The 12,214-nt window shown below is 37.4% G+C and overlaps 1 protein-coding gene across 2 annotated transcripts in view; it reads right to left on the bottom strand.

Moving 5' to 3' along the window:
- The window catches only part of LOC132907435 (putative phosphatidate phosphatase), a 59,902-nt gene that overhangs the window by 26,622 nt on the left and 21,066 nt on the right, over positions 1 to 12,214 (bottom strand). For both annotated transcript variants that reach the window (XM_060960550.1, XM_060960551.1), the window contains exons 3-4: positions 3,253 to 3,357; positions 2,319 to 2,518 (exon numbers count right to left, since the gene is read on the bottom strand). In XM_060960550.1, the coding sequence (XP_060816533.1) occupies positions 2,319 to 2,518; positions 3,253 to 3,357 (305 nt within the window). The remainder of the gene's footprint in view (positions 1 to 2,318; positions 2,519 to 3,252; positions 3,358 to 12,214) is intronic.

The raw sequence follows: 12,214 nt of genomic DNA, 5'->3' as shown, positions 1-12,214 counted from the left end.
GAGACTTCGTATTTGCATGGGTTTTATTCAGCTTCACCTATAACGTAGTGCAATTTAGGATTTAGTGGATTAAAGCTTGCTATCCAGATTAAATTACGTCCACTTTGCATGCGAAAAGATTAAAGTTACACGTTCTGGTTTTATTAAAATTCTTTCGACACGATGGAATTTAATTATTAGATTATTATCGTCCGAATTATATTAGCTCCATTTTGTATGCAAAGAGACTGAAATTGCGATCTCTGATTTTACTGAAATTTATTTATTAGATTATTATCGTCCGAATTATATTAGATCCATTTTGTATGCAAAGAGACTAAAATTGCAATCTTTGATTTTACTGAAATTCTCTCGGTACAATGGAATTTATTTATTAGATTATTATCGTCCCAATTATATTAGATCCATTTTGTATGCAACGAGACTAAAATTGCAATCTCTGATTTTACTGAAATTCTCTCGGTACAATGGAATTTATTTCTTAGATTATTATCGTCCCAATTATATTAGATCCATTTTGTATGCAAAGAGACTAAAATTGCAATCTCTGATTTTACTGAAATTCTCTCGGTACAATGGAATTTATTTCTTAGATTATTATTGTCCGAATTATATTAGATCCATTTTGTATGCAAAGAGACTAAAATTGCAATCTCTAATTTTACTGAAATTCTCTCGGTACAATGGAATTTATTTCTTAGATTATTATCGTCCGAATTATATTAGATCCATTTTGTATGCAAAGAGACTAAAATTGCAATCTCTGATTTTACTGAAATTCTCTCGGAACAATGGAATTTATTTATTAGATTATTATTATATACAGTAGATTTATAAAATATCATTCGCTGTCTTGGTTAAACCTTTTGAAACGATGAAACGTCGCTACCAATTTATCCGAATTTCTCAATCGTATATAATTTGCGCGTAATGGCAGCTAGTAGTTCCCGTTTCCTCGAACGATAGCAATCGTTAGTTTCAGCTGATATTCCACTTCTGAAAATTATCCTTGCACAACAGACATCAAATTCCTTAATCGTGACGTATTTAGTTAATTCCTATAGCAAGCGCTACATATTTTTGTACTGACGGCACTACCATGGTACGTTGAACGATCGCACTTAAATTTGCGCTATTTGAATTCAGTTAAATGTACAAAATCTCAGCGGGAGATCGGTGAATAATTCTCGAGTCTATGGTGCTTAATGAATTCGCACTTTTGAACGTGAACTCGATCGACGGAAAATCGCAAATCGATTCTTTAAGATTAAATTGCGCTATTATATTTGAATAATGTAAAGACGATAGTTTTATATTTTGTATTTCAATAAATACAATTACTTTGATAAATTGACATGACGAACGAAATTTTGTACCTGTCTTTCAGCTGCAGATTTTTCTTCAATTCTTTTCTTTCGTCCTCTTTAGCGTTCAATATTCATCGCCATAATTAATAATCGTCCTTCGATGTTAGCAAATAGAAAAGAGGATATATCGACTGTCAAAAACGTTATGAATTTTCCTGACGAACCAATATTTATTGTCTCATCCGCGTAAGTAAATCACGTTTCAAAAATAAAAGCAAAGTACCGTAAAGAGCGCAATCGAAGAGACGTTTCGGTGAAGAAGTGAGAGATTTTTATGGAAGAGAAATTGATAAATTACCAGAAAGGTGGGGCATGGTCGTACATAATGACGGTCATTATACAGCAATTTAACGAGAAAGGTAAACGCATTGCAACATACACCATCATTCAAGAGTATCGCAGCGCATAGTTATTTCTTTCTTTTCCTTCTGACAGGACTTTTTTATGAAATTATAGATCAAGAGACCTTAATGAATTTATTATTAAAATTATTATCTCTTTCGTAGAATATTATTAAGTTAAAAAGAATAATATCTGATAAATTAACGATCATACGTCAGATTAATATAATCTACCGGTGCTGTTTGATTATTTCAAAAGTTGTTTTTCATGTATTTTTTATCTTCTAATCTCAGCTTGTCCTTTTCGTTGCAAAAGTCAAAGAAAAATTGAGAGATCAATTTCGATCGCAGATCTAATTGAATTCGATTGAGATTAAAATAGAATGTAATTGAATTGAAAACGAAGAGAAAGAAAATTCAAACGACACAGACTTTTCTGAATGTCATTTGAATTTCATTAAGATTACTCGCACTCGAGCAAGCTAATTAACTTGTCCGATTGAAGTCGAACGAGTATTACACGAAGTTTATCGGTGGCTTTAAATGGTAGTTTCCGCACTGTCGAATAAAAGGGTCGCTGGATTTCTAGCGTAAAGAGAGAAGTATTTACCTGATCTCCTTTAGAAACTTGGTCGAGATGTTCTCGGTGCAGACGTAGTTCTCGATATACCTGTGCTGATTTTCAGGCAGGCTACAATTAATGCTAGGCACACAAAGAGTCATGAAATGAGGTCTCAGCCGGCCGATCGTGTATTTGGCGACGTCAGTAATCAAAACAGTTGTTAATGCTCCAAAACCGAATATGCCAATCTGAAATAACAAAAATATTGCTGTGACAATCTAGTACGAATTGTGAGAATTGTAGAAAATTGCAAGAATTGTGAAAATTGCAAAAATGTCTTCTACAAAGATTATAAACGATGTTACGAAGATTTTTATTTACAGATAGCACGCGTGAAGAAACTAAGGAAGAATTCTCTACTATAAAACAAACACATTTTAATTTTTAATAACGTTGAGGTAAATTGAGACATTCGAGTATTCTTTAAAATTCCTTTCACAGAAATACAATTCGTTTCCATCTTTCTAATATACGAATCTATTAATTACTGTTATTCTTGAATTTTGGAATTTTAAAGACATCTGAATAAACACTTTCTGGTATAAGTTTGATCTTTAAAATAGAACTGTATGCGTTTGCAGTTTTCCTTCTTTCTAATATATTTGCAACAAATAACAAAGAATCTTGCAAATATTGACAGAAAAACACGCGTTTCAGAACTTTTCTCACGAAGGTATACAAAGGAAAGAAAGGTGTTAAAAGCGTGGGAAGAAAGGATCTTCTTAAGATGGTCACGAGCTTCCCTTGGTTCTACCATGTGATTTTAGGATCATATCTGTTTTCTATTTCATTTCTATTTCATAGTTTGAATATTTACGGAAGAAAAAAAGAGTTTATACATTGTGTACTATTGAATATCTATGGAATTATAACGAGTTAATACACTTTATATCATAGTAGAAAAATATCTGGTGAGGTATACCTTTTCATATGCACCCCATAACCATGGTGGTATGTTGTAGCCAAATAATATCTTCGTCGAATCTGCGTTACAATGCCTCGCGTAAAGATACTCTCCGATTATCATCTGCAACAAAATTTTTCTCTATGACAAAATATCACACTTTGTGGTTAAATGATGACCAAGACACATTTCTTTTTTTCTTTGACACGTCTACTACGTATGTCTCGTATAATCTGCGTTGGTACATACTTTCACGATATCTACGACGATACGAAGTTTTAAATGGGAGATATAGATTAGAAATCACGATAGTCATTTGTACAAGGTATTTCAGTTTCTTCCGGTCAAACTGTGGCAGGATATTTTATGGACATAAATGAAAGGAAAATATCCCGCTGCTTTAAAATATTCATCATACCGATAGGAGATTGTCAGTGGTAAAAAATTAAATTTACTACCCAACCAAGTTTGCTTCGATTTTGCTTCATCATCATGAAGAAGAATCTCGCAAGTAGGTTCGAACATTCATCAACTAAATTTAAAACGCAAATAAAATAAAAAACCAAACGATACTTTTACTCTGAGAACGCATAATATTTCCAAATATAATAAAACACATCTCCAGGTGGCAAATCAAATACCACGAAAACATTGGTAAGTGGTAAAAAATATTAAACAAAAATCACATAAGCTACAAGACGTTTCATTAAATCATTATAACGTGATTCGCTGTAGAAACTTGGTCCATCTATACCAATAACGTTCTGCGCAATTTCTTCCTTCCATTATCATCGAGCATCACCTAAACTACAAATCAGTCGCTTTCTCTCTCTCTCTCTCTCTCCCTCTCAAGCGCAAGAGAATGATTCGCAAAATCAGCGAAAGCTTCTGAAACCTGGCTTTTCACCGAATGACGAGCATAAAACACGCCTGTTTACCTTAGCTATCAACCACATGGAAACGAAGGTTCACCTCGCCGTGCCATAAATAAATAAATGAATTGTTCGAAGATATGAAAAATCGACCGGTCCCTTTTTCTCCCTGTTCTGTCTCGCTTTTAGAAGAAAAGGACGTCGGAACAGGTAAAAACGAGGGAACCTGCCGTTGTATTTCATTCATTCGTGCCATCATTCGGTCTTGTATCACCTGGCGACCTTTATCTGGAATTTGGCCGGTTAACCCACTTTTTGTTGGGGCCGTAACAGATCGCTGCAAGTCAGAGGAGAGATTACCAGTTTGGAAATGCTCTCAAGAATTTCGAAGTCGTCGCCTTTTCCCCACGGGTTCTTAATCGTGGATTATGCCCTCGGGACCCTCGCGCTGCTATTGATTAATCTTCGAGGGAAGAAGGAGAAGAGAACTGGTTAGGAAAACTACAGGCGAAGAAGACGGACGATAAGTCACGTCTTATAGAATTCTTTTCTTTCTTTCAAACCTTATGTCATTTGATCTCCTAAGGAGACGAGTCTGCCAAAGATTTATGAAATTTTATGAAACGAGCAAGAACATATTTGCATTTAACGTTCAATATTATACTTAATGTCATATTCAGATTCTTCTGTCCAATGGTAACACGATATTAAAATCAGAAGATCAACAAAAGTATACTCATCGTGTTTTTCTCTTATGATCTTCGTATTGTCCCTACGAAACTTCATCAGACTTAAGTCTCTCGACTTAACACAGTTCCCTTCGTTTTTAACGATTTTATATTAAACTATTGCGCACGTGTGAAGACGCCTTAACAGCTATGTCCTGGAACAACGAAACGAAATGATACCAAGGAGAAATAATACACTGATCCATATAGTAAATTAAGATGTAGCTTTGGAGAATAAATAAATAGATAAACAGTGTCACAGTATTACAATTTCTAATCGTACTGTGATATTAAAACGTACACCTATCGCGTTCTTCTTCATGTGAAATCGGATTAATGACTAACGATGTCCCTAGCCTAGAGGATCGCAGAATCTCTCGACTCCTGCGTTTTTAATTGCCTTAACGTTTTACTTTCCCTTGTCATCGTTTGATTGATACGTCGGGTATTGTAAGACGAGAAGTATGCCCATGTTGAGAGTTTGATGCGAGGGAAATCGAGCGGTTCTGAAAGGATTGATTGATTCGTGGATGATTATGTATTTAGTGGCATAGTATATGGTTCCGTTGATGATACATAGTGAATGAAGTGCTGCTGATTGTATGAGGCCGTTTATTTGCCGTTTGTAACGTGGTTAATGAATATCACGGCCGGCATTGTGCGTGGGTCGCAATAAATTACGGTTTCTAGGATTTCAATTGAATAGTGCATTCCTATATAATCTTACTTCGTCGTGTCACGATAATGAGCAGTGAAAGGATCGGCAAGATGATGGATTGAAAGAATAGAAGGGAGAAAATAATGGAAAATATCAATTATTCGCCAATTCAATGTTCGATGTTTCGTTCGGATGTGTAGCTGTACATGAGTCGACGAAAGGTTTGAATCGGGAGAGACTCGTATTATTGCTCCTTGGAATACCAACGTTGTTTTGGTTTGTTAGCTTCAAAGGTAAACGAACTCCGGGCGAAATATTATTTGTAATCGTCAACCGAAGCTACATTTGAACTCTTTGTAATAACATCTGTCGATGTAAATAAACGAACGTGCTCTCTAGGACAGTCGTATAGTCGAATAGTATAGTTTAACAGTAGCATTGGGCGAGCGACGATTACGACTGGCATACGCTATATCTGTACTTGTACTTACATCGATTTTAATATACACGGACTGTTACAATTTTATCACTCGACTTTTTATTAAACAGATCAACACGTTTAAATACCACCTTAGGTATATTAAAATAGTGAAATTTTACGCGATAAAGAGGATCAAGTTTTGATCCAGATATAACTCGATTCTTCTTCTACGATATTTTTCAGGATATCATGCTCCCTTTACATGCAATTTGAATGAAATACGTTAATTACATCTTTACTTTAATTATATCATTGTCCAGTATAAACGTATTATTTTGCTTGGACATGTTCCAGCGAAAAGTAATGTTAAATATAACGAGGAATACAAAAATTATTTTTATACAATTCTTTGATGTACACGATTTTGATGTAACACAGATGTTTCAGTTAATTAACTTCGATTCTCGTTACAATCGCACGTTAATTAATGCAACTCTTTTTAATGTCAATTCCCTTTTTCAACGTTACACATATCGTATTCTTTTACCAAGCAACGAGTGAATTAAAATATCAGTTTCGTCGTGAAAGTAATCGACCCATCCGCCTGTCTACCTTTCTTTGAGCTTGAGAAATAAGGGGATCAAAGCTCTGTTCCTACGAGCCTTCAGGGATGTTACGGCGAACCCTTCTCAGATTCCTGACGAGCCAGAAACAGGTAGAAAATTCATGGCTGGATGAAACGGTTTCACGCGGACCAAGACGCAAACAAACGACTTCGGATGGAATTCTCGTGAACAGCTCGGCTTAGAAGGGGGATCCGTTGCTAACAAGGGCCTGCTTATTATTTCAAGTGCCACTATACACGTTCGCGGACAGATCGAATGGCAATTTAATCGGCGAACAAGAAAGGATTGTGTGCTTGATCGCGAAGACAATCGTGAGAAATGTTTTCCTTTCCACTGTCATTTACGATTCTCTTCTTGCTTATCGATTATTTTTCTAATATAATACGCACTTTCCTTTCTTATTTCTTTCATCGCAAAAATGCGAGGGAACGTAGCTGTGTATTTTCTATAAAAAGGAATTCTACGAATAAAACGGATCGTTTTTGTATGGCGATAATAATACAGGAAATTTCGATTTTCAGAAAAAGCAAAAGTTTCAGAATTGTGATACGACGTAACAGGAAATTAATTTACGATAAAAAGATTTTGCATATCGTAAACACAATTCTCCAGATAAGCCAACGCATCGGGCAATTTTGTACCGTGAGTCGTTCAAATCGCCTAATATCCGCTATCCTACCAACGATAAAGAGGCATAATATATTTAAAGAAACAGAAATAACAGTGAAATGTTTAAAAATCCTCCTTCTATCCGCTAATAAAAAGTACGGTATATTCAAAGAAATAAAAGTCACTGTGGCGTCTCTAAAAATTCTGCATTTCCATTTTTACCCAGAGATACACAGCGGTATAATATATTTAAAGAAATAAAAATAATCTTGAAGTCTCTAAAAAAAAATTACTCGCATGACTTCTCTGATACGTAACAACTTTCGTAAATAAAATCGTTTCGCATTTGTCTCCCAAATAATGCAGATACAATTAAAGCAATTAGAGTTATTGGGTCCATCCTATACGCGCTTAAGTCTTTAATGACAATGTATCCAGTCATTCGTCATTAATCAATACATACATATAACCTGTCATTCGCCGACAGTTTGACATGTATATACCACCACTGAGATATTTCTTTCAGCTTATCTACGATCGCGTTTGACCAACGAGACGAAACGAAAATGAACGAGCACGAGATTAACGAGTAGCCTTATGATAAGGGAAAAGGAAGCAACGTAACCAAGGAATTCAGGTGAACGACGTTATTAACACATTAAAGGACGCTGATACGGTAAATACATAATCTATGACCAAACCGGAAAGTCACTGATGTAACAGTCTTCTTATTCTTACTATTACAGTTAATTTATTTACGACATTAGAACGGTTTTGACAATTACAAATTGATGGCGATGACTTTCATTTTGTCGTTCGTTCGTTCAATTTAACATATCGTTGAAAATAATCGCTCCAGATGTATTTATACTTTTACAATGTTTCTTTTAATCTGTTAATTGAGAAAGAATCGTTAAATTGAAGGAGCAGTTCAGACGATCGGTATTATTCTCAACGTTGTCAACATTCAAAGTCCTCAGCATTATCGTAAAGGATCATCTAGACTCTAGACGATCAATATACATCGTCGATACAGTGTTGAGAATTTTAAATATCGATCGTCCGAACGCTTCTTTACATAACAATTCCTTGCAATCTGTTTCGATCAATTTACATTTGCCAAATTCCTTTTTCTAATTTTTACAAATAAATTACATCGCGCGTAGAAGGAAGTCGAGCAGCGTGAATGTTCATGGAGTCAAAACGATTGAAAATATACTAGAACGTATCGACCAAGATCTATTCCCTGTGCATTTCCCGCACGTCACTCGAACGTCACTACTCGTTATCCCAACCCTAAAGATCATTTATACATTCAACTAATAGAACAGACCATGTAGCAAATGGTTACCATTTAACGACACCGAGAATAGCTCGGATAGCTGTATGACGTGCAATCCAATTATCCGAAATTTACCGCCGAAAATGTAACTGTCTTGAAGTAGTCCCCTTGATTATCCAATTAACCAGCTTCGAGCGTGTAACAGCGCGAACACGAGAACCGGCATATAACCGTCCAAAAATACAACCTAGCCGGGCCGTGCATCGTTCCATTACCGATCGTCCTATTTGTTTTTCCCGCCAGTCCCTCGGGGGTGTCTATCACCGAGAAAACGGCGAACGAAAAAGGCTAGGGAGCACGACACCCTTTAATCTTTCTCATTACGTTATTACAGGACCCCTTTGTAGCGTGATTACCACTCGGAAAGGTTGACTGGCAGTCGACGCGACGGAATGGACGCAGGCAACGCGGTTTCAAGAATCTCTGAACGTCCTCGGGCTCTGCTGTTCCATCGACTGTTGGTCAAAAACAAGCAAAGAGAGACGAAGAAGCGTCTTACCGCGCGGTTTCAAGAATTTCCAGGCGTTCTGCAGGGGTCCTTCGATTCTGGTGTTTCATCCAGTGTGTGTTCTCTTAAGGCGCGTTTAAATCGAACGTTCAAGGTACATAGAAACCAGGGGGACCCACTGGAAACCTAAGCTAAGCTGTGCTACGCTGCGCAAAGTTTGAAATTGAAGTTCCCTTCGATACGTTGTACATATAGGGAACTGCGAATGAAATATTCGATGACAGAAATGCATATGCTCATAGAAATCTATATATAGAGTGCTTGGTCACCCCGATTTAGGCTACGATTACAGCTTGGATAGAGTGCTTCCACGAATAGAACATCAGAAGGATCGAATACGTATACCGATAAGAATGTAATATGCATATTTGATTGGCGTGACTTGGGCTACGGTTGCAGTGGACGCGTGCTCTGACGAATGAAACGTCTGAAGACTGAGATGCTTACACTCGTAAGAGTCTATATACCTATATACATACGAAGATATGTAATTGGTTCGATGCTCGTTGCTTGTTGTCTTGCTATGGTTACAGTGTATGTGTGTTCCGAATGAAACGTCTGAAGATCGAAATGCAAATAGAATTGATAAGAATCTATATATAATATATGTCGGGTTATAGCTAGGTTTAGGGGCGTGCAACGAATCTTCATTCGGACTAGCCATCGTTGTTACACAATAGAGATTATAGTTACTGGTATAGATATGATTTTTACAAAGTTTGACAAATAACCGTGATGATTAGACACTCGAGATGTTGTTGACAATGTTCTCAACGGGGTAACTCTTTGTTAAGCTTGGAATATATTTTGAAGCACACAGTAACGTTCGCTGTGACGCTCGATATATACTACACGTAAAGACGATATGAAAAACTCTCCAATGTGATCGCAAGAATAAAAAGCTGATGAAAACTTTCCTCTCCTTATGATCGCGTTCGTTTTGTTGAATATTGGCCGAGGATACCAACAAAATTCCAACCGCCGTTGCTAGGCAGACTCACGTAGCTGCGACATTGCTCTGCCCGGGGTTTGATTGTTAACACAACGTGTGTCTCATAATATTGGCACTTCTCTGTTAGATAAAAACGTCCATCCCGTAACCGTGGCTACGTTCAGCGACCAATTGTGTCACCTCGAGCCCAACTGTCACAAATCTCGAGCAAACGTAATCGGATTGAATCATAACAACTATTTCTAAGTTTTATTATTTAAGTACAACTTAATAAATAGTCTGGACTATAGTATTGGGGATCTTCCCAAAAGTTCCAAAAGAAAGGCACCGATGTCCTTTTATCTCCGACATATATGTATATACATATTTGATTGCTCTAATTTATCCTATGATTACAGTGGATCCGTCTTCTAACAAACTGTCATTCTAATAAATGAAACACGACGACCGAACAATTGAAGAACAATATAATCGCTCTCGTACATCTAATCTATATACTTGATTATTCCGACGATATACTTACTTACATTTCTACAGTTACTTCTACAGTCATAAGAATCTATACATTTGCAGACGTCAAAACACGTGCTCACTGTGACCATGGCTTAAGAAGGTACAAAGAGGGTCGAAGAAGCCACTTGCCACACAGTTTCAAGAATCTCTAAGCATCCTTCTGCTCTCGTGTTCCATCGACTGTTCGACTAAAGCGAAGCATAGAGAAGCGAAGAAGAGCAAAGAGGATTGAAGTAACGCGTTGCCCGCGGTGACAGCGTTAATTCGAACATCGTGCGTACGACAAGCCGCAAAGCCAAAGTAAAATAGGCCCTGACACGTTTCAAACACAGGCTGCCTCCGGAAATTTGCAGACACGCGCAAGCATCCGGAACGATATCGTGAACGACGATCGCGATATCCTTCGCTCGCTTTGGTCGCTTGAGAATACCTTCGAATTCCATGGAAACGTGAATAAGAAGAGCTTTTGTGCAGCGACGGTAGGACGTCGTAACTCGGTATCAAGATATCGACAGGACGGAGTTTGCGAGCGTTGAATAAGATCGAGGAGATATCGAGGGTTGAATAAGTAAAGATTCGATCTGTCATGCTTGCTTTGTGCGTCTGAGAGACTCGCTCGTTACCGAGCAATGCTATCGGCGGAGTAGACCTCGCTGAATTTCCTGCGGTTTTAATATAATTCTTTATAGTGCGATACATACGTAAGCGAGGAACGGAATGCGAACGCTTCTGCAAATTTAAATTTTTGTCGATATAACAGCAGAAATGAAACCTATATGGACATTTCTCTCAGCCATCGAATCTTGCAAGGAGTAATACGTCTCGAATATTTCATATATTCTTGCGTGTTTAAATTTCTCGTATATTGACTAATGCGATTTTGGCGAAATCTTATCCTGACCTGAAATTGTTATTTTCAACTTTAGCCTACCCTACATAACACAATCGCGACGATCTCATAACGGTATCAAAGAAATTGCAAAATGTTTCGTACGATACGCGTAACATATCCAGAGAAGATATATCCGCGACTGTTCCAATGCTTTCTATTTTTCTAACAATACCCATAAAGATCTACTTCGTTGCATATTCTAAAAATCATACCTAATTCCGCAATTCGACGCTGGCTTTCGAGAAGAAGAAAAGATGCAAACCACTCGTCGATAATTTTCGGTTCTCGTTTACAGATATCCGTATCAGGCATCGGTGAAGATAACTATAATGTTGTAGGACATATCGTGCAAACATCTATAAATACCATGCAACTATCTATGGAATTCGAACGATTTTCCGCCATAATCCTATGTATAGGAGACTACGTAGAGGAAATATGAAAATATTCGACGAAGCAGCGAAGAGAAGGCCCCCGGGGACACACACGCATCTGTTCAGTTTCCTTTAGTGGGTAACGACCCCTTGGTAGCCCGAGCCTGGCCCGAGTGCAGTTTCCAAGGATGCAAATAGAGGATGCAGTCTCTTCTGCCCTCGCTCGGCAAAAATACATCAGTGTGCACGTGCACCACTTCCAGATACCGTAAATCGATTCCCACGACCACCGAAACTTAACGAATGCACTTCTTTCGTCGTTGCATCCCACATGTGCCGACATCCTTATGCGGTCACACCTATATGTATACGTGTCTTCGTCTCAATCTTACACCTATATACGCGTTTTCGCTCGGCTCTTTCTACTTTCCTCCTCTAGTCATTCCTTTCTTTTTTCTTTTTCTTTTTTTTTTTTCGTTAACTCT

This window comes from Bombus pascuorum, chromosome 5, assembly GCF_905332965.1.
Source record: "Bombus pascuorum chromosome 5, iyBomPasc1.1, whole genome shotgun sequence".
Taxonomy (NCBI): Eukaryota; Metazoa; Arthropoda; class Insecta; order Hymenoptera; family Apidae; genus Bombus; species Bombus pascuorum.
Note: the sequence above shows the minus strand (reverse complement) of the source record. Positions and strands in the feature narration are given on the sequence as shown.